Below are 23820 nucleotides of genomic sequence, written 5' to 3'. Positions count from 1 at the left end.
CCCCCCATATTGCACAGAGATGAGACAGGCCCCTTCTGTAATAGTCCAAGTTGATTTTAAGTGTCACTTAGCTGAGATTATTTAACAAAGCTTCCCAGCATTAAACATTAACACAGCTCTTTTTATAATGCACAGTTCGTTATCATGCTAATAAATGATTAATTAGAATTCTCTGTCTGGGCCAATAATTTGGCAGGGCTTTTATGATTCATAATTTGTGCTGTGTTGTAAGGTTACCTCTCGAAACTGACATTCTAGCATTTATTGTTTTTTATTGCCTCTCTGAGGAGGCTTTAGAAGGAGACACCAGGTGACACATGTTTGAAAAGGGTTTAAAAGTTGGATGCAGTCAGAGTGGACGGTATTTATCCGGTAGGAGCAGTGGACTGGAGCTGCTGTGGACCTCAGTGAGCGTTTGAGCAGAACAGCCAGCAATGGATAACTCAATGGTGTGTTTGGCCAACGCAACAGTCTGCAATGGCACGTCCTGTCTGGTACCAGAAAGCAACTTCAACGCCATTCTAAGTGCGGTCCTGAGCGCCGTCCTGACCACCCTGTTGGCTCTGGTGATGTTCTCCATGGGGTGCAACGTGGAGCTCAAGAAGTTCCTCGGGCACGTGAAGCGGCCGTGGGGCATCTGCATTGGCTTCCTCTGCCAGTTCGGGATCATGCCCCTCACGGGATTCATCCTCTCCGTGGCCTTTGACATCATCCCCATCCAAGCCGTAGTGGTCCTCATCATGGGATGCTGTCCGGGAGGGACTGCCTCCAACATCTTGGCCTATTGGGTGGATGGCGACATGGACCTGAGGTAAGATTTGTAAACCTCCCAGTACCGCGTTAATGGCATTGAATTAACCTTCTCGGTAGCCTGTGGCATTGTGAATGCCCGTCGGCTCTGCCGTGGATATGGGGTCCAGCTGAGACAAGAGATGAAATGCCTTTAACTCGCCTTCCTGCACGGCTGCTGAGCTGTGTGAATTTATGGGTTCTATTCTGTGTTCATGTTTTTCAATCTAACTCAGTTAATTGATATTTCTCTTTGGGAAAAGAGTCCAAGTTTTTCCAAAAAAGAAATTCTTTCCAACCCAGAAGCTACACCTGAGAAAGTTTTCCTTGGAATCAGGAAAAAAAAAACAACTTTCTTTGCAGTGATGAGGCATCCTGAATGCAATCATGAAATCAAACTGTCCAGTAAACATTAGACCCTAGGATGAGACCATGACCAAACACAGCCAGTTTTTTTAGACAAGCTTTCTCTTGGTATAAAATCTAAAATAACATTTTTTTAAATGTGCATTTGCTTCACTTCTACTGGCATTAAATTACAAAAAAAAAAAAAAGACTACAGCAGTTTTTTTAAAAATTAGACTTACCTTCCTATAAAATAAACAGAGGATGGTTTCTCTGCTTCCCACAGAGTAATCTTAATTGCAATGTTTGTCCATTTCATCCTATGCTAATCTGAACTAGCACTGAGGGGGAAAAAACTAATCGGAATAAGGTGAAGCATTAATGGGAGGGGACCAAGAATTTTAATGCTACAAGTTGAGTAGACAAATACGTTTTTCCTTCCCTCACCATTCCTCATTTCCAGTGAAAGGTGTGCATTTCTGCAAACCAGCTGGGTATCAGGGTAATGTGTGCTTATTAAAGCCTGAGCAGTAGGCAACAGGCTCTGTTCACCCCCTCAGCAACAACACTCAGAGAGACGCTCACGGTGGAGAAATGGAATGACCGCAAACTGTCAAACTGGATTCCGGATTGACCCAGCACCAAGTGGGCACACGGGAGCCCACCACCTCAAGCTCTGCTGGTGCCCATTTCTCCGGAAGCTTTAGAAAAATCATACCAACCGTATATCTTCACGTTACATCTCTCTCACATAAGGAAGTACCATCTCTTCCCTGTAACAGATTTTTTTTTTTTTCCCCTAATGAAAGTCCTGTGAAGAGCAAAGGATGGCAAGTGCTGTTCAGGTTTAGTTAATCTGTGAACCGCCATATAGCAATAAGGCCTCCTTACATTTCAGCTTAGTGTGACCCGGATGGAGGCACAGCAGTGGGAATCTACAAGCGAGTCGAGGGGAGTGAAGTGAGTTGAAGACAGGACTTTGCCACCAAACAGCTTTTATGTAATATTACATAATGCAATTTTTCAACAAAATGAAAGAGCCTGTATCTCCATGTAAGGCTACACGTGTGATCATCTGTAAGACAGAAAAGTGTGTTTGGTGCTGAGTTGATCAGCTTTGGGGGTAGATTCCCTTCTGGGGGCTGAAACAGTAAAACCTTATCTAAAGGTTCTCACTCACACTTTCCTGTGGCTTAAAGGAAATTCTATTTCTCTGGAAACAGGAAATGGTTATGTAATCTTGCTTCCCCTGCATAACAATTCCTGTAAGAAATAAAAATATTAAGAAATAAGAGAGCCAGAAGTAGAGTTTGAAATTGCAGTGGAAAACCCCCAGCTGAATCAGGGTAGATGAATCCTTCAGCAAGTCAGAAGAAGTCCTCTTATAGGACTGCGGTGTTGAAAATTAATTTTCATCCTGGAAAGTGTGCACTCCACTGATCCCCTTGTCTTATGAACAACACCAATACCCGCCCAGTGCAGTCATCATACCTCTCTAGCAATTTCACCTCTCTGGAACTCGCACAAGACCCAGTGAAAGACGTGGCACACCCAAAGTAAATCCTGCTTGATCTCATAAACGTTCTTCACACAGGACCTACTTGCTTGCCCAATTCTCAAGCTTTGCTGTGCCTTTACCCAGCACAGAAATAGGAAGTTGGGGGCGGGGCAAGCTATTAGAGGGTCAGGATTGTGTCTCATGGCAGCAAGCTTCCCCCAAATCCTGACCTCAATTTAAAGATTAAAATGCCTCCAAAGAGAAGAAGACAACTCACAAAACACAGCAGCTCTTTTTTTTTGTGACCCCATGGACTGTAGCCCCTAGGCTCCTCTGTCCATGGCATTCTCCAAGCAAGAATACTGGAGTGGGTATCCCCTTCTCCAGAGGATCCCAACCCAGGGATCAAACCCAGGTCTCCTGCATTGCAGGCAGATTCTTTACTGTCTGAGCCACAAGGGAAGCCCTCATTTCTTTTAGAGACAGTCAGCTGTATGAACCCATCACTCAGAAGACACTGCTGCATTTTAGTGGAAGAAGTAATACTGTATCAGGAATAATAATCCTTGAAAAGAGGTTAAATTATACCACGATGAAGGCGATGAATTGCATTATGCCTTGCATCTGTTAGAGGAAAAACTGTTGAAATATTTTTCTTTAGACAATATATTTTAGAAAAGTATACTTCTAAATATATTTTCCAACTTCAAAAAAAAATAGATTTTCTTTAGAGCAAATTAAGAAAGTGACATCTCAGCTATTGGGAAACAGTTTGCCAACATTTTTTATTCTTTCCTTGTGAGCAGTGGATAACTAAAGGCTCATGATCACGTGTGTGAATACAGTTCTATCTAACCTTTATATTTCCAGTTCTGTACTCTGGGACTTAAATTCTAGCAATGGCAGCTGAGATGTTACTGATTATACCAACAGGTACCTGCGCTAGTTGAGCAGATACCATGGAACAGGAGCAAATCAATATCATTTGGCTTTCACTTTCCTGGGTGTGGTTTCAGGAGGAAATCAAATTCTCTCTCCCTCACCCCATCATCTCTTCCAAAACCTGGGAAAGTGAAAGTGAAATCACTCAGTCGTGTCCAACTCTTTGCAATACCATGGACTGCAGCCTACCACGCGTCTCTGTCCAGGGGATTTTCCAGGCAAGAATACTGGAGTGGGTTGCCATTTCCTTCTCCAGAGGATCTTCCCGACCTAGGAATTGAACCCGGGTCTCCCACATTGTAGGCAGAAGCTTTACTGTCTGAGCCGCCAGGGAAGTCGTTAATTGGCAGTCTCTGGTGACTATACACACACACACACACACACACACACACACACACACACGCGCGCGCACGCGCACGCATTACAAAATAGAGACCTTGCTAATAGAATCCTTGCTCACTGACGTAATAGTTCAGCTCCTTCACTCCAGTCTAGAAAGTTGTCGTGGGAATCTGCTCAGGAAACAGGTGTTTTCACCTGTTCTAGCCCTGTCACGGGTGCATTAGGCACAGAATGTCTCGGGGAGAAACAGAGGTGTTTTCAGGTGAATTAGCCAGAGGCCCAGGCTCACAGTTCTGGGAGCGAGCACAGAGAGCCCCACCGCTGTGTCTGCCCTACACGCAGAGTTGCCCTGTGTTTGAATCTCCCTTTCTTTAACACTGGCTTGGGCACACCGCACGGGCTTCCCTGGTGGCTCAGGCCTTACAGAACCCACCTGCAAAGCAGGAAACTGCCTGAAGTGCAGGAGATGGAGGTTCGGTCCCTGGGTGGGGAAGACCCCTGGAGAAGGAATGGCCACCCACTCCAGTATTCCTGCCTGGAGAATCCCATGGACAGAGGAGCCCGTGGACTACAGTCCATGGGGTCCCAAGAGCCAGGCAAGACTTAGCAAGTAAACCACCGCCACACCACCCCAAGACTTTTCCTTCCCGTTTTCTTTTTTCTCACTTCTTTGGGGAACTGCTGCCTGCGCACCCGTTCTCCTGTTCCCCCCTAATTCCTTTATTGTGATGCACAGTCGACACTCCCTTCCATCATTTTCTAGGAAAGTAGGAAACTTTCTAGAAAAGTAGGAAAAGTTTCTAGATTTTCCTACCACCTCCTTTATTCTTTATCCAGGTGCCATTATATTTTTTTATCTTCCAGCTTTGTGTTCACCATTATTTTAGTTGTTCTAGACTGACCCTCGGGCTTAACACAAATTCAAAGCAGTTCCTCCCATTTTGACCACATATAGGTCCAGCTCTCATTTAAGAATTAATTCAACACTATATGAATTTCCCTTTATTTTTCCCCTCAAAAGAACCAAGCCTTTCCTCTCTCTGCAGCAGTTCTTTTTATTTACTGGCAAACACTTAGTAGACGCTGTTAGGAGCCGCTCACAGTATAAGCTCAGTTCAGTTCAGTTCAGTTCAGTTGCTCAGTCATGTCTGACTCACTGTGACCCCATGGACTGCAGCACTCCAGGCCTCCCTGTCCATCACCAGCACCCGGAGTTTACTCAAACTCATGTCCACTGAGTCGGTGATACCATCCAACCAGTGTATTTTAATCTTCAAACTAATCTGATATGTTAGTATTAATACTATTACTTTCTGCATTTGATAAATGATGAAATTAAGGCTCCAAACCTTGACAGAGGTAATAGTCAGTGTATGTGAGAGTCCAAATCAGAATCCAGATCTATCCATTTATCCCTGTCCAGACTCTGAGCCTCCGCTCCATGCTCACTCTATGTCATCGCTTCTGCTGTCCAGCCTCACCTATATTCACTTCTTTTGCTGTTTCAAACTTGGTGTTTCATTTCTAATATGATTACAGTCTTTTGCAATTTTTATCACTGACTTCCCCAAATTCCTCAACATTCACTGAATTCTCATTTATTGCTTTCTTTTAATTCCAAAAGGAAAACAAGAAGGAAAAAAATTTTCCCTGGTAGTGAATAGGGCTAAGACAAGAATTTAAACCAAGAGGTTTCTTTTTTTCTTATGTTTCTCTTATTCCAACGTAAATACAAACGCATGGTATAGTACTTCCACTGCTGACCTCTTTGCTGTTTATTGTTGTTGCTGTTGTTCAGTCACTCAATTGAGTCCGACTCTTTGCGACCCCATGGACTGCAAAATGCCAGGCTTCCCTGTCCTTCGCCACCTTCCGGAGCTTACTCAAACTCATGCCCATTGAGTTGGTAATACCATCCAACCACCTCGTCCTCTGTCATCCGCTTCTCCTCCTGCCTTCTCCTCCTTGCTCTTTGCAGTACTTCTGATTTTTTATCTAAAATGACCTTTTCCTTTTGTTAATTTATCCTCCTGCGTTGCTCCTTAAAATCACTTATCTGAGTTGGTTTTCATCTCATTTCGAGTAGTTCAACCCTTCTATTCTCGTGTCCTCTGCAGTGTTTTACCACTCCCCGTGGCCACTAAATCTAAACCGTCCCCTTCTCCAGCTCCTGCCTTGGCCCTCCTCCTGGCCTCTGTGAAACTGCTCTTGCCAAACTCAAAACCAGGATACAACTTCACAAATTGTCTTGGCAATGAGTCAGAATTGAAGCTCTTACAAAGAAATTTGAAAGAAAAATAAGGAGAGAAACAGACTTCCTCTCAAAAGGTGTTCTCATGGTTGAAAATAAAAAAGACTCACCTTTCTCTTCACTGTGATCTAGGTAATGAACAGTGCCCCCTTCTCTACCCTGCTCTTGTCATCTCCACTCTGGAAAGCATATTGGATGTGCTGGAATAAAAGTAATTTGATTATGGGAATAACTTTAAATCCATCCCAATTTATTTTTTAAAATAAAAGATAAAAAAGAGAATGACAAAGGAGGAGAGAGGGGGAAAAATTGTCTACAAACTCCAGGATTTTACTTATAAGTAGGATCAAGCACAGTTTATGACAAATTCACTTCTTATTCTGGCATAGGACTCTGCCTTTAGCATCCTCTCATGTATCTAAGTTAAGGTAACCTGTCACCATAATAGACTGAACCTCTTGGAAATACTTTACATACATCCTCAGCATTGGTTACTGTTACACAATTTTAGCTCTACTGAGACAAATTTTTTTTTTCTAAATCCTTTAAACATATTTTAAATGAGTTTATTCTGTTGTTTGTTTGTTTGTTTTTAAAAAAGATTATCAGGCAAGTTAAGCCCCCTGATAAACATTGCCCTATTCTTTATTTTGTAAAAACTGGGGGTTTTGAGGGGGATGGGGGGAGGGGGAGCTGGTGGTATAACTAATTTAATATTTTCCTTGAAGTCCATGTATAATCCCTTTAAGAAATTACTACTCTGATAGTCTCAGTGCTACAACTATTAGAGGGCTTTTCAGAAAAATTTCTCTGTACTGAAACACATTCACACATACCCAGTGGCCAGACAGGGTTAGGGCTAACTGGCTTTTATGAGCTCCTTGAATCATTCTAAGCGCTGGACACACTGGGTCCCTCAGCCTGTGAGGTGGTAACGATTATGATCTTCATTTCACAGAGAAGGAAACTGGCCAAGAGAAGTCATGTAAGCTAAGAATCACGTAGGTGGCCAGCCCTGCTTCCGAGCTGGGCAGGGTCGGGCCCAGCCGTCTAAGGGCCCCATTTCCTGGGAAGAGTCTATGCACCCACCACCACCATGCCCTGAGTACCTTGCAGAGACTGGAAGACGCCCTTAACACGAAAGCCCTCCATCCACGCAGTGGTGCTAAAGAGGCATCATTCGATACCCTCCACCTCCAGAGCCAATGTCCTCCTACTCAGCCAGGTCCACTCATTCACACGCGGATGCTCTTGGGAGGAGACTCCCAGACCTTGCTTCTCTTTGAAGTTTTTTATATATAATTTTACTTATTTATTCTGTATTTTTGTCTGCCCCGGGTCTTCGTGGCCTTGTGCAGGCTTTTCTCTAGTTGAGGCGAGTGGGGGTTACTCTTGGTTACAGTGGTCAGGTTTCTTGTTGCGGTGGCCTCTCTCTTTGCAGAGCTCAGGCTGTAGGTACTTGGGCCTCAATCGCTGTGCTCCACGGGCTCAGTAGCTGTGGCTCCTGGGCTTAGTTGCCCCGTGGTATATGGGATCTTCCCGGACCAGGGAATGAACCCATTTCCCCCCGCATTGGCAGATGAATTCTTATCCACTGCACCACCAGGGAAGTCCCAGACCCTGGTTCTGCTGAAATCCATTTGCTAAATCTCTTAGTAGAAGTAGAAACGAGGTCCACCCTGACTGCTCTCCTGGTCTCTTTGGTTTTTGAAGTCAGTTTCCTCTCCTTTTCTCAAGCTTTGGGGGAGTGGGTCAAGGAATAATTTGACTGCTTTAAGGAAAGACACCGAGACTTCTTCCCTTGGACATTCGTTCTCCTTCAGGGGCTGTGGAGACCCATCTCATCTCAAGCTGGACAGACACGCCAAAGCCCATGAAGTCTTGGCAGGTGTAAATATGTTTGCTATTCTCTGATTGGAGGTTCTCAGGGCAGCATGTCCAAGCACCTTGTACCTCATTTAACAATGAGTTTAAGTTGTCACAAAATATCTTCTCTGATGCTTGAGAAGCAATGGAAAGTGAAAGTATTAGTTATTTTATCGTGTCTGACTCTTTGTGAACCCCATGGACCATAGCCCGCCAGGTTCGTCTGTCCATGGGATTCTCCAGGCAAGAATACTGGGGTGGGTTGCCATTTCCTTCTCCAGGGGATCTTCCTGACTCAGGAATCGAACCTGAGTCTCCTGCATTGCAGGCAGATGCTTTAATGTCTGAACCACCGAGGGAGGCCCGAGAAGCAATGGGGAGGGAGACAAAATAGAAAGGGACTCAGTACAGATGTCACCGTCTTGTCCCTGGTGTGGTCTGCACAGGACATATATATTTTCATCCATCAGACCGGATGGTACGGTTTGGAGAGAGTCTTTGGCAGGACTCTCTGATCATGGGTTGAGAAAGGAAACCACCTCTCCCCTGGAAAGCCCAGGTGACCGTGTCAACGGGCCCATTTCCTTCCAGCGTCAGCATGACCACCTGCTCCACGCTGCTTGCTCTGGGGATGATGCCGCTGTGCCTGTTAATCTACACCAAAATGTGGGTCGACACGGGGATGATCGTGATTCCCTATGATAACATAGGTAAGTCACTTGTCGGGCCAGACCCTGAGCCTGGCCAGGCTCCCCTCTGCTTGCCCCTGGCTAGCTTCTCAGGCTAGGCTCAGCCTCGGCTAGACCTCACCTCTCACACCCTCTATTGTCTGTGCATGCTTGCTCTTTGGAAGAAAAGTTAGGACAAACCTAGGCAGTGTATTAAAAAGCAGAGGCATCACTTTGCCGAAAAAGGTCCATATAATCAAAGATACGGTTTTTCCAGTAATCATGTATGGGTGTGAGAGTTGGACCCATAAAGAAAGCTGAGAGCTGAAGAATTGATGCTTTTGAACTGTGGTGTTGGAGAAGACTCTTGAGAGTCCCTTGGACTGCAAGGAGATCCAATCAGTCCATCCTAAAGGAGATCAGTCCTGAATATTCATTGGAAGGACTGATGCTGAAGGTGAAGCTCCAGTACTCTGGCCACCTGATGTGAAGAACTGACTCATTTGAAAAAACCCTGATGCTGGGAAAGATTGAAGACAGGGGGGAAAGGGGGTGACAGAGGATGAGATAGTTGGATGGCATCACTGACTCAATGGACATGAGTTTGAGCAAACTCCTTGAGATACTGAAGGACAGGGAAGCCTGGTGTGCTACAGTCCATGGGGTCTGCAAAGAACAGACATGACTTAGTGACTGAACAACAGCAAAGGGCATTAGGACAAGTCTCGCCTGCGTTTGAATGAGGATTAGCAGAATCTGAATTCCAAACCTTGAGACCATGGGAGAATCAGTTTTTTCCTCCACTGAAATCACCAGGGAGAGGGGCTGATGGGAGGGACCCCTGGGCACAGCTGTCTGGAGCTAAGGATACTGGAGCCTGGTGCACAGGAGGCTCTGTCCTTCCCATAACCCAGAGCACAACTAATCCAGGGGGAATGAGTTTGCTCCCAAATACTCAAGTTAAAGTAATCCGGAAAAACATTCCACTAATGATTTCAAAATAGGGCACCCAGTAAGCAACAGCCATGAGAAGCCTTCAGGTGAAACACACTGTTTATAACTGTCCCCTCGGGACCATGTCTTGATTCAGAAGATGATCTACCGACCCAGCTTGTATATCCGGTCCCAGGAGTCCAGTGTGCAAGCTGTAACTCTGTGTCCACTCGTCTCAGCTCCCAGACGGTCACCTCCACACCCAAAGGGCTTTTTTCTATTTCTAGGGGAACAAATAATGGTGGGAGATTAGGTCCCTGGTGGAATGTGGGGTGAAGGGCAGGACAGGATAGTTTCTGGTCTACAAAAAGCAGGTATCAGCCAGAACCAGGACCATCGCAGAGAGATGTAGGTGAGTTACTACATCAGGACCCATTGCTGGTGTGCTAAGAGTCTCTTCTCTGCTGCCCTTGGAGACACGCGTCTCCCTAATGGGCTGCCACAAAGAGGTGTGGAGGTCCCATGGAAGGGCGCATGTGAGCAAAGACTGAATGGTGCCTCAGAAAGATGGCTGGTTGTAAAAAGGATTCCTGTTGGCATGGGAAGCTGTACTGGATGGCTTCCATTTCTAAGAAAGATTGATTCTGTGATTTAAAAAAAAAAAAAAAAAACATGATTCAGGTCTACACAACTGAATCAGAATAAACTTTGGCACACGCCCTGGGGACAATCTGTCTCCAGATGCTCTCTACTTTCTCTCTATTCCTACCATGGCCGTTAGACAACCCCTTCCCCATCCTTCCCCAAAAGCAGTTCTTTTTGGCACACGTGTTCAATATGGGATTTCCCCTCCTGTGGTCCTTCTACTGACCCCAGGGAACTCCTTCCTGCCAGGTGTCATCTACTGCAAGTAGGCCTTAGCTGACCCTGCACAACCACCTGCCTGGGCCTCATGCTGCTCAACCCCCAGCCTGCTGCCTGGGAAGGGCACCTTCCTAAAGAGTGTAATTTGTTTGAGTGGTGTACACTTCTCACAGAACCTGTCTGCTGAATGAGACTTTTTAATTCTAAATCACTTGTTTAAGAAAAAAATTAAGTCTTAAAGTATCCTCCTCTTAATATTCATTCCCTTCTGGGAAATGCCCCATGGCAATATTGGGAAATTCTAACTACAGTGTGAATGATTGATAGCAAGGAAAAGAAAGTGAGAAAGAGTCATTAGTACCCCAAAGGAGAAAGACGTCATCATGCAAGACATGAAGGGCAAAAAAGAAAAGAAAATAGAAGTGAAGAGAAACAAAGAGGAAAAGATTTAAAAAATCTTCAATGAGAGCCTGCCAAACAAAGATATTAACTCTGCTTATTCACCATTTTGTCCGGGCCTGTTTTCCAACCTAATCTTCTTGCTATCCTTTAATGTGGAAAACACACAACCTGATTAATTAGCAAGACGTTATCATGACTTTTTCTAAGAGGCAATTTAGGCTCAGGGCATATGTTTAATTTGTCCAAGATGACGGGGAAGCTGGGAGTAGACCTCCCGTCTGCTCTCACCCTGCTCCGTGGGCAAGGCCATTTTGCCCAGCTCCCATACGGTGCTTCTGATGTTCTGATAACTCAGCAAACACGCCCTGAGTCCCTTCAGAGGATGAGAGCTAGGTAGAGACCAAGGCCACTTGCGCAGCCGGTAACACCGCAAACACTGCAGCAAGTTGCTATTTCTCCTCCTCCCTCAAAGCATTTGAAGAAGTCTAGGACCAGGAACCGTGCACCCACTTCACCGTCGGATTCTCACATCAGCACCGTGAGACAGAATGCCACCCATTCCACAGATGGGGAAACCAAGGCTCAGGGCCATAAAGGACTCACAGTTCTCACAGCTTGTAAATAAGGTCCCGCTCTGGGTCTGTCTGGTTCCAGGTTCCACCACGTGACTCTGTTCCCCATTCTCTTTCCTTCTCTTTTTTTCTTTCTCCCTTCTTCCCTCCGGTACCTGCCATGTAAACTTGATTAAAGACCCAGTTATGGTTCAAATGGCATGACTGTAAGCAGATGCTTTCACATCGAAATAGACGGGTATTTGCCACAGAGAGCTCAGGTACCCGGAGAATAAGGTACACAAGATCCAGCCTGCTGGGGAGTAAAGGATGACAACAACCCACCTTTCCAGGCGGGAGTCCCGCACTCTGAAAGAGACGAAGGGCAAAGTGCGTCTTTTCCAGCCAACTCTGAGTCAACTTTCAAACTTTATGCGGTCCCGTATGGATAAAAAGAAGAAATGCAATTCTGCCATTGACTTGAGCAGCTGGTCCTGCTTGCGTGTGTATCCTGTAGCCTCAGGCTGCCCCCAAAAGATAAAGACTCAGGAAAGAGGGGCCGAACAGGGAGCTGGGCTGCCTTTGCACAGACCCAACATGTGACAAATACATCACCAAAGCCCAATCACACTCACATTCCAATCGCAGTATCGGTCCCCAGATGGAAGACGCTACAGGACAGTTGACATGCATCAGCATGGTTTTCCTTTAAGGCGGACAAACATCCCTTTAGGGAACAGTCTGGAGACCCAGAGGAAGACTGTTCCTCCCAAGAGCGGGATGCAAGGGCCTCCAAAGGGGATTTTTCTAGGAGCTCTTACCAGTGTGTCCATCAGTGACCCTTTTTCATTTCCTTTATTCCACCATTTTCTCCTTCTTCTTTCATTCCTATTTTTCTTTTTTCTTTTCCTGCTCTTGGTACGCTTAGCTATTACTTAATCCCATTGTGTAATTTCTGGGAAAAAGTCATTGCAGACCCTTATACTGCCAGGAGGGCCAGAAGGCTGCAAAGACATTATGTTTTTATCACTATTATATTCGTTTTAAGTTGACATTTACAGCCCTGGAATCTAGAATCCATTTCCCAGTCCTAGTTCAATCTACTCCAGTACCAAGCGACACCCACTCTCAGAATTGCATTATTCGACTCCACTTTCTCCTGGTGCTTTAAGAGGATATCTGAAAAAGAAACAGCCTGTGAGAAGTTACAAGTTGTATGGTGGTATATTATATAAAAGCAGCCATTGGACAAATGAGTGTTAAGTAATAAGGAGAAACAAACCACATGTCACAAGAACAGCAGTAAATTTAACATGAAGAAATTGAAGTATGACGCTTTTATCTGGCTGGGTGAGCACGTTCCTGCAAAGAAGTATAATTACTTGAGAGGTCGCCAAATATATTATCTCATGGAAAATTTAAAGCATGCTTTTTCAACCTATTGTCTCACCTCTCTGCTGCAGGTTTGAATCACCCTAGTCAATCTTAACTCAAAGTCATTAGCCACAGAATGCCTGCAGAATCCTGAACTTTTTTATTTCTGCTACTGTGAATTAACAGACAGATGTTAACTATCATCCTTGTACACCTCAAGAATACACACACACATACACACACACACTTTGAAAAGATATTTTTCATAGGATATAAAACTCCAAAGCCAAATAAGCCGACAACTTGAAACTGTCAATGCTGACATGTTGAAACTAAAAGATATCAATTGATAGTATAAGGAAGTCCAAAAAAAATAATCTAGGATTCAAGAAAAGGATTTATATCATCAATACAATCGATTTTTCCACCAGAAATATTGAATTATTTACTGGAGTAGGTGAAGAAGTAGAGTTTGGGGGAGGTTGGTTGTTTTTCAGTTATTTAGTGTATTCAAGAAAGGAGTCTGATCTATATCCTAAACCTTTTGGAGACCGCTTATTCTTGTTTTCATCTTGCCTGTGCTGCGTGCTGTCAATCACACTGCTCTCCGTCACCTTCAGGTGTATCTCTGGTGGCTCTTGTTGTTCCCGTCTCCGTGGGAATGTATGTTAACCACAAGTGGCCCCGTAAAGCCAAGATCATCCTTAAGGTAAGCGTCCCATGTCACTCGTGGCACAGGCATCACACTCAGGGCCCCAACGTGTGCGCTGCAATGACGCGTCTCTCCATCAGCTGAACTGGTTTTCTCACTGAATCAGAAAGCCCCTTCTAAGGGGCCTTTGTTAGTAGACATGCAGCCCACTCCTCTGGAATGCGCTTCCCTGTCCACATGGCAAGTTTCTATCCACCCTTTGGGATTCTCAGTTCACCCCGATCAAATGTCACCTCTTGGCTTTTTTCTACCCTGTACACCCGCAGCACTTTATTTTACCTCTGCTATGTGTGTTTGTTGGAGAAGGCGATGACACCCCACTCCAGTACTCTTGCCTGGAAAATCCCATGGATGGAGGAGCCTGGTGGGCTGCAGTCCATGGGGTCACCAAGAGTCGGATACGACTGAGTGACTTCCCTTTCACTTTTCACCTTCATGCATTGGAGAAGGAAATGGCAACCCACTCCAGTGTTCTTGCCTGGAGAATCCCAGGGACGGGGGAGCCTGGTGGGCTGCTATCTATGGGGTCACACAGAGTCGGACATGACTTAAGTGACTTAGCAGCAGCAGCAGCAGCAGCATGTGGGTTTGTATTATAAAATACATCTAGACAGCTGTCTCAGAAAATAGGTCATGTCTTTCCCTCCCCTGTATCTGTATGGCCAATCCAGTGCCTGGCAATTGATAGATTTTATATTTATATACATATATATGTGTGTGTGTATGTGGGTAAGTGTATATATATAGATATAAAAATATATTAAATATATAATGTGTGTATATTACACACGTATATAGATAGAAAATTATATATATATACACAAATGATGATATATATAATGAGTAACCGTTCATTCCCTTTTACCAACTATATTCTAACCAGATGAGATGGACATAGATGATACAGATATATAGACATGGGCCGTATGTATGGCTGAGTCCCTTCTCTGTTCGCCTGAAACTATCACAACACTGTTAATTGGCCATACCCCAATACAAAATAAAAAGTTCAAAAGAAAAAAAAAAGATGTATATATATGGACAGATTCCACTTCCCAGTGGGTAAAATAAGCCATTTAGTGTGTTCTTTTTTTCCTCTCACACACACAAAAAATATATATATATCATCTCCATTTTTTTCTTTTTCTAATGTGAAACGGAGAAAGCAATAACGCTGGTTTGGCTCGCCCATGCCTTTTTAACTTTCATAGAGTTTCATCTCCATTTTCTCATTACCAAGACAATCATAAAAGGTGACTAGGGCAAGATTTCAACTTCAGTCCTAGATGAAAAAGCTGTGACTCGGAGAGGTTTCATGACTGACCTAAGGAAGGCAGGCAGAGGGAGGTGAATTTGGAAGCCAGGTCTTCTGATTCTTCCTAGAGTGGGTTCTCCCCGCCGTGACAAGGATGATTTGCAAGTAGAAATCTTCTTTGGGCTAACTGAGATTAACAGCAGGTCCTATAAATCTTCCTATAACTGGAAGCATGGAGTAAGCACCAGCATTTCCCATGGGTCTATCATGACCATTGGGCAAGAGACACACAGAGGGGTCACTGTTCTCATTTTCCCAGAAGGACAGAGAGCATTAGGCTTCTTCTCCCACAAGAGTACTTGAGTTTGCTTTGACTCACGATTGTTGCTACTGTTGTGTCTTTCTTCCAGATTGGATCCATCACAGGCGCCCTGCTCATAGTGCTCATAGCCGTGGTTGGAGGCGTGCTCTACCAGAGTGCCTGGATCATAGAGCCCAAACTCTGGATCATAGGAACCATATTTCCCATAGCTGGCTACTCCTTAGGGTTTGTTCTGGCCAGAATAGCCGGTCAGTCCTGGCACAGGTACGGTGTTTTTAGTAAATCAGACTAGGAATTTTCTTCTGTACTAGCCACTGTATTCTGCTCCGTGTGGGTGTGTGCACACGCACTCAGCCGTGTCCACCTCTTTGCAACCTCATGGCCTGTAGCCCGCCAGGCCCCTCTCTCCATGAAATTTCTCAGGCAAGAATACTGGAGTGGGTTGTGTTTCCTACTCCAAGAGATCTTCCCGATCCGGGGATCAAGCCTGCATCTCCTGCATCCCAGGCAGATTCTTTACCACTGAGCCCCCTGGGAAGCCCAACGCGTTTGCAAGGGCTGCTCAAACAAAGCACCAAAAACTGAGAGGCTTCAACAGCAGAAATTTGTCTCCCAGCTCTAGAGGATAGACGTCCAGAATCTGGGTGCCAGCAGGATTGGTCCTTTATGAGGAATGAAGGGGAGTCTGTTCAGGTCCCTCCCCTTGGCTGATGGATGCATCTTCCTGCTTCTCCTCACACTGCCTTCTTTCTAAGGATGTCTCTATGTTCATATTCCCCCTTTTTATAAGGACACTGGTCGTATTGAACTAGGGTACATCCAGCTCATCTGTCTTCACTATTAATAATTGTATCTTTAGTGACCTTATCTCCAAATAGTGTCAAAATCTGAGGTCCTCAGGGTTAGGATCTTAAGCATATGCATCTAGGAAAATACAGTTCAACCTAGAACAGCTGCAAATACAAGGCAAATTCAAAATTTCTCACCTATCATAACATTCACCCTATTTCTGAATACATCATTCTGAGTAGATGCATTCATTCCTAAATTATGCACATTCCCCAGAAAGACAACACTGACTGCCTCTTGTTGTTCAAATCCTCCTGGACCCCTCCCCATACAGTGCCTGTTGAGCTCTTCTGCAGTCACATACTCTTATTCTCCAAACAAAATGACTTCAGCAGAAGCATCCACGTCGGCCTTCTGACCTACAAGGTTCCTCTAGATGAACTCATGATCCACACAGGTTTTAGCACGTGTGGGCCTGCTGCAAGGAAGGATATTTCATCTGCAACCAGCACATCGGAATGTAGTTTTATTTTATAATTTTTATTTATATAAAATTTGCTCAGTATTATGTTGAATAAGTATACATTACTTATAAATGAATATTATCCAACATATTAAATATAACATAAGTAAATTATACATATGTGCACTATAGAAATAGATGACAAGATATTGTCTACTGCTCAGAGTAAAATAAGCTAACTGGTGTTCCTTGTTCCTCTGGACCAGAAATATTATAAACCTCAATTTTTTTAATATTATAAACCTCAAATTTTTTTTTAAAGAGGAGAAAACAGTAACAGCAGCTTTTGTTTACACAAGACTTTTTAATGTTTATTTTTTAATTTTATTTTATTTTTATTTGGAGGATAATTACTTTACAATTAGTGATGGTTTGGGCCATCCATCACCATGAATCAGCCACAGGCTGATGTCCCCTCCCTCTTATACACCCCCCAGCTCCCTCCCTATCTCACCCCTCTAGGTTGTCATAGAGGTTTCACAGAGGCTCATATCCATTTTTTCATTATTACAGCAATCATTAGGGTGACTAGAGTAAGATTTCATCTATGTATATGTAGAGAAAAGATATAATATCTATATTATCTAATTATATATTAATAAGTTACATGTTTGTCTAATATAAATAAAACTATATGAATAAATGCATTAAAACAGATATATTTATACATACATATATATGAACTTGTTCTCATATCTGCTTTTTTTTCTGGAGTAATTTTTTTTTAGAATAATTTAGTGTTGTGTTAGCTTCCAGTGTACAGCAAAGTGATTGTTATACAGATGTGCATATTATTTTTCAAATTCTTTTCCATTATAGATTGTTAGAAGATATTGAGGGTTTCCCAGGTGGCTCCATGGGTAAAGAATCCCCACCTGCAATGCAGGAGACATAGGTTCAATCCCTGGGTCTGGGAGATCCCCTGGAGGACGGCAAGGCAACCCACCCCAGTATTCTTGCCTGGAAAAATCCCATGGACACACGAGCCTGGTGGGCTACAGGCTATGGGGTCGCAGAGTCGGACACGACTGAAGCAGCTGAGCAGACACGCACACACAAGATATTGACTAGAGTTCCCTGTGTAGCGGGTCCCTTGTGGGTAATCTCCTTTATAGGGAGTGGCGTGTATCTGTTAATCCCAAACTGCTGGTTTACCCCTCCCCGCCCTCGGCCACCCCTTTTGGTAACCGTAAGTTTTCTACGCTCATATCTGCTTCTAATGTTACACAGTAACAAAGCAACAACACCCAGAACAAACTGGTGGAAACTCTGGTTCTCTGGACCTCTCCTTCAGGTGCCGAACCGTCGCTTTGGAAACAGGGATGCAGAACACACAGCTCTGCTCCACCATCGTCCAGCTCTCCTTCACCCCCGAGGAGCTCAACCTCATATTCACCTTCCCCCTCATCTACAGCATCTTCCAGATCATTGCAGCAGCTCTGTTCCTGGCAGGTGAGGAGCACTCACACTCACACTGCACGGCGACGCGCTGCCTTGGGGAATCCTGCAGTTGCCAGTACGGCATTTTTTAGTTCCCTGTTCCTGGCAGTGAAATAAGTGGGTGGTAAACGTCGCCCATACTATGATGACTTGATATTAAGCATATCAAGATGATGTACTGAGAAAAGTGATTCCCTGGAGTAGGAAATGGCAACCCATTCCAGGGTTCTGGCCTGAGAAATTCCATGGACTGGAGGGTTACAGTCCACGGGGTTGCAAAGGTCAGATACAATGAGTGACTGAGCATGCACACACACACTCACACACACATATATAGCATATTTATCAGAAAATTGGTGTAACAAGAGACATTTATGAGGCTAAGTTATATTGGAAGACATATACGTGTGCATATATTATTTTTATATGTATATATTTATTTATATATATTTTAGTAGCCATACAATTGAAACAGCTGAAGCACACTCATTCTTTATTTCAAGTACGAGGAATAGCAAGTCTGATTTTTTTTTTTTATTCTAATGTAGCATATAGCTTTGATCCGTTAGCCCGTGCCATTTGCCAGCCTTCACCCGCCTGAAATTTTCTCAACATTTTCTAATGACTGGTGATATTTGACCTTTGTTTTCAAACTCTGCTTTTGTTTATTTTTAATAAAGAAACTTCATCTTTAAGCTTCATGGCACTTTAACAGGGACAGCATAGTGAAGGCGGATGAACATTAACATGACCCTTAAGCGATCCAATGACCAGAGGTACAGTTTTGCTTTTTCACTTAGCTCCAATAAGTATTCAACTGGCCCATGGGAGCTAATCGTTCTCCACGCTGCAGCCTTGAATGTCATTCTCGAAGCACAGTTTTCCTTCCTAGAATAGGACCCTCTGGATCCATTAGAAACATTCCACTGAGTTATCACCGGTCCAGGACAGAGGGCTCCGTGGCCTAATTACCTTGTTTTCTCTTTGTTGGAGATGCACCCAATTTGGTGCACTGTGGGATTTTTCCAGATAACTACTAGCAGACAAACCAGAGAAAGTAGACTGGTGATAGGACAGTCACATAGATTTACTAGTTAGATAACTAATTCAACAGGGATTAAGAGATAAGCTGAAGGAATAATGGAAAAGTGGGTAATAGCATTGGTCTTATATTTTGCCACAGTTTTAGCCGCAAGAATATAAACAAGGAGGCGCTTCTCCTAAGGACATGCAGTGCTGAGAAACATATTTTGGTGAAAAGATTATAAGTCTAAATGTTTTTTGGACCAATGAAAGGAAAGAAGGACAGGAAGAGGGAAGGAAAAAAGGAAGGAGGAAATACTTTGGTTAAATAAAATCAGTGCTAAGGTGAGGATTCCTGGCTCAAAACAGTTCGTAATAAAAGTAGAATATTTTAATTAACCACAAGTTCAATTCAATAGAGTCAATAGCTCAGTGGCTTCGAAACTTATAGATTAGAAGTGTGGGGACCAACCATGGAGATATTGATTTTAACATATTAAGACCTTGGAAGCAGGCTGTTGGCTTTCTCAGCTGTGTGTCATCACAAGAGTTGGCGTTTACTGATCTCTTGGTCATCTCCCAAGGTTGTACTACACGCTTGAGCATTTTATCTCACAATTGCCCTATGAGATAGATAGCACTATTATATCAATTTTAAGTGTGAGGTAACTGAAATCTGAGGGTGCCAATAAATAATACCGTCTCTTCCCCTATTGACTTTAGAACCAAATGAGAAGTAGAAGGGAAAAAAATCAGATACTTAGAAAACAAAATAGCACGTTTATTGTATTCAATCGATAAAGCTTAATTAGAAAATACAGCTGGCAACAATGACCAGACTGGGCTTGTTAATACCACCCCTTTTCATTGCTTCCCACGGGTGCATTTAGCACACAGATACATCAACCACAGGCTAGTCTGTCCAGGTGTGAGCTGATCTCAAAAATATGCTGACAAATGGCTGTGATGAGAGACTAGCAGCTTCATGAAAGAGAGGAAGGCTGATCACCCATCAGCCAAGGCCCCACTATCATGGGAAGAAGTGAGTGAAGGCTGGGAGAGACAGTTATTCCAGCTCAACTCCTCCAACACAGACCAGCAGACAAGGTCTCGACAATGCACCTTAGCTTATCTGTTGAGGACCTGTGCATAACTGGGAGACGGTAGGCACAGAAGACGTGCTTGCTGTGGTTGTTACTGGTTAGTACCAAGAACCTAACTGATGCCTGCCGAAATCAGGTGAGCACACAGCCCCTAGTTGTGTGCTAGGGCCTTCTGAAGTGCAATCGCCCCTCTTACCATGAGTGATCCATGGAACTCAGAGTGGGGATCGTGCTCACTAGTTGCCTCCCACCCACAGAAAATGCCAACTGTTTCTAGAATCACCAATTTTAACGCCTGTCCAACGTAAGCTGGCAGCTGATTACTATGAAATTTGCTTCATCTGCTGTGTATTGTCTTCTAGCGTACGTGGTATACAAGAAATATTTTAGGAAAAACAATGTGGAATTTCCGGAGAGCAAAGAAAATGAACCAGTACCTCAGTCATCGTTCCAATAGGTCAATAAAGGATTTCAACCAGACGAAAAGCAAACACCAGTGGACCAAAAAGCACCCTAAAGAATATGCTTCAGCTCTAACAATACTTAATTATTTGTTTGGATAGGATATTTGGCAGAAAAAAAGTTACAGTGAAAATTTAAATTTGAATTGAATTCGTGTATTGGTTTTTGTACCAAGCGACTGGTGATCCAAATATGTAATGTAACAAATATTTGTACACATGTATGTGATTATATATATATATATATATACACACACATATGTATACACTGGTTTTGAATATGGCCCCAAAATATCCTTGAACATCAGACTAAACCCAACATAGGACATACAGGAATTTAATAACCAAATTAGAATCCACCCCATAACTCAATAGGGATTTTGTACCTGTGTCACTAGGCCTTGGGAGTCCAATGATGCTCACTTGATTTTTTGTAGGAAAAACAGAATTCTTCAAATTCAATGGCTTGCATTTGGCAGAGCTCTTTGAGTCCTTGAGACTTGCCCGTATGACTCTGGTTGCTATGACAGCTGGCTGGTTCATAGGAAGCCCCCACAGTAGACATTCTAGAGCAGAGAAGGGGCAGTAGGCACAGAAAGCAGGAGATGCATTGGAAGAAACAAGACTGCTCTGGTGGGTGAACTCCATTCAATGGGAGATCATGGCAAATACAAGGAAAAGAAAAAAAAAACAAAACCAGAAACTTGCTTGAAATGTGAGACCAGAGTCAATGAGATACACAGGAGTAAGTAGCAGTAAGAATGAAGCCCGGGCAGGGGGGAAACGAGTAAGGTATCACACAGTGTTTGAGGAAGAGGAGGACAAACCCAGGGCCCAGAAGTGGGAAGGGCTTCGCCAGCTGAGTCCCTGGGCTGCTGTAAACAGGTCTAACAAGAGGAAGTGAAGAGGATTTGGACAATGGCAGCGAGGTTTCAAGGCAAACGTGGAACAGCTGGCCGACAGTCGGGTCTCCATCACCAGGCTAATTTAATCTCCTTTCCTTCACTCTGCAGCGATTCATTCTCAATTCAGTTCAGAGTGAGCTAGTTCCATTTTCTATTGGGTTGACCAAACAAATTCATTTGGGTTTTTCCATAAGACGGTACAGAGAAAACCCAAACGAGATTTTTGGCCAACCCAATATTCGGCCATTTTTCACTGCCTCATCCATTCCCTTTCGGACGTGTTGGTTTCCAAGGGCCTTTTGCATTTGGTTGGTGTGAGTTCAGGTCAAGCTGGTGCCTCAGCATTACAGGATTGTGAATTATAGGATCAGCTCTTAGCTCTTCCAGTATCAACGGGGAGGGACTCTGCTTTTAAATGCGTCCCATTTATGCCTCGTTATACTAGGTTCACACAATTGAATGAGTCCTCTGTATGCTTCCATCATTAGGCAAACATATTAAAAGGAACTAGGGATTTATTTAAAGGCTAGTAGGGGAAAGGTTTTTACCAATCTTCCTATTAGGGAGGGTCAAAGACTATTGTTCCAAATGGTGCAAAAGGAAGATTTTTCAGTCTGTCAAGTTCTTCCTACACTTGTCTCATCAAATGGGAAGCAGGCAGGTGCATTAAAGACACACCATGAATTCATATCATAATTTCAAGATGCCCAAAGTCAAGGGCCTGGATGCCAGCAGCTGCAGCAAGCAGATTTTTTCCTCCCTGTTCATCAAGATATGTAAGTCAAACAGAACTTGGCTCTCTTATACAACGTATTATCTTGCGAGTTGCAGTTTTCTTTTTTTCTAATGTGCTAGAGGGAAGAAAAATAGCTGAGCTTTCTCAAATGAAAGCTCTCTATTTTTAAATGAGTTTGAAAGCGTGATTAAATTATGTATTTTATTGCCTCTGTGGGTATCCTATTAAATGAATATTTTATTTTAAAGGCTTGAATAAATGAAAATAATTTTTGTAATGACTGGGCTGGTCTATTTGGATCTTTGCAACCACTGTCTTCAGTGTTCAGTTCCAGAGTCACTAGTAAGGTGAGATTTTTCAAATGTTCAATTGTTTCTCAAAAAGTGCCTGAAAGAAACTCTTAATTAAATACTCTAATAATTAGTTCTCCCACTGATACAGATTGAGGTGGTCCCCAAGAAAATCATACTGGAGGAATATTAACCAAAGATTCTTAAAAACAGGGTGGCAATGCCTGATTTTAAATAATAGTAAAAGTCCGGTGGCTCAGTGTCCAAGAATCTACCTGCCAGAGCAGGAGATGCGGGAGACACAGGTCCCATCCCTGGGTCAGGCAGACCCCCTGGAGGAGGAAATGGCAGCTCACTCCAGTGTTCTTGCTGAAGAAATCCCATGGACAGAGGAGCTTGGCAAGCTACAGTCCATGGGGTCACAAAGAGTCAGACACAATTAACCACACACATAAAGAAGACCACCACCACCACCACTTTCTATGAAACATGTACAGAGAGAGAGAGAGACAGAGAGATGCAGAAGTATGGAGAGAGACGGAGAGATGCAGATGTATGGAGAGAGACAGAGAGATGCAAAGATATGGAAAGAGACAGAGATACTTCATTTATGGTCGTGGTGCATTAAAATCTCTCTTGTCAACAAGACTTGAAGAAATGCAGGTTATGACCTTCACTTGGCCGCTCACAGACACCACTGTGCTCTCCACTGGGAAACTCTCACTCTCTTCCAGAAGGGAATAATTTACCTTTATTGGAATATCTGGGGTCCTATTGCCTCTTAAACTTTTACTTCTCAAGAACCACATTAGCTTAGAACAAAGGTCTTCAGGCTGTGGTATGGATGTTCCCAGTACATGAAATTGTCCCAAGAGTATGCAGGCATGGATGGGGAAACAGGTCCAATTTCTTCAGCCTGCATGCATACACTTTCCCAAAGCTCCCCTTCTTAAATACCCCAAGGCTTGAGATGCCCTAGGTTCTCCCTTCTAACCCTCTCCTGGCAAGATCCTCTCCCTTGAAAAAGGAAAGCCTTACTCTCACCAGCCCTCACCTTTCTATAGCTCATCAGTCCAGGATAAAAGACTTCTGAACACCAATTAAAGGAACAATTCAGAATATTAGTGTCTAAGAAAGGCTTCTCATCTTTCTCAATCATATGCCTATTTATTTAAGATTTTAGAAATGGAGTGTTCTGACCTGTGTTGGGATATTTTGAATCTAGAAATACTGTACAATGGAATAGGAATGAAGATAATTTTCTGTTAATGGCCAGCATTTCCATCCTCAACTATTTACACACACAAAAAAAATAAAAATAAATCATCACTGTGAGAGCAATCAAGGGAACATTGGTTAGAAACACTGAGAGAAGACACTTTTTTTTTTCATCCAAGGATGAAAAACTTCTGACAAATATCCGAATTTTATCTATC

The 23820-nt window shown here is 43.5% G+C and overlaps 1 protein-coding gene across 1 annotated transcript; it reads left to right on the top strand.

Moving 5' to 3' along the window:
- Positions 1 to 265: 265 nt before the first annotated feature.
- SLC10A2 (solute carrier family 10 member 2) lies at positions 266 to 20509 on the top strand. Its single transcript, XM_040267278.1, is given in 6 exon segments — positions 266 to 811; positions 8625 to 8743; positions 13446 to 13534; positions 15203 to 15378; positions 17721 to 17878; positions 20355 to 20509. Coding segments are annotated over 6 exon segments (1074 nt in total). The 5' UTR covers positions 266 to 434.
- Positions 20510 to 23820: the final 3311 nt, after the last annotated feature.

This window comes from Oryx dammah, unplaced genomic scaffold, assembly GCF_014754425.2.
Source record: "Oryx dammah isolate SB20612 unplaced genomic scaffold, SCBI_Odam_1.1 HiC_scaffold_24, whole genome shotgun sequence".
Lineage (NCBI taxonomy): Eukaryota > Metazoa > Chordata > Mammalia > Artiodactyla > Bovidae > Oryx > Oryx dammah.
The sequence above is the reverse complement of the archived record's forward strand: the minus strand, read 5'-3'. Positions and strand labels throughout refer to the sequence as shown.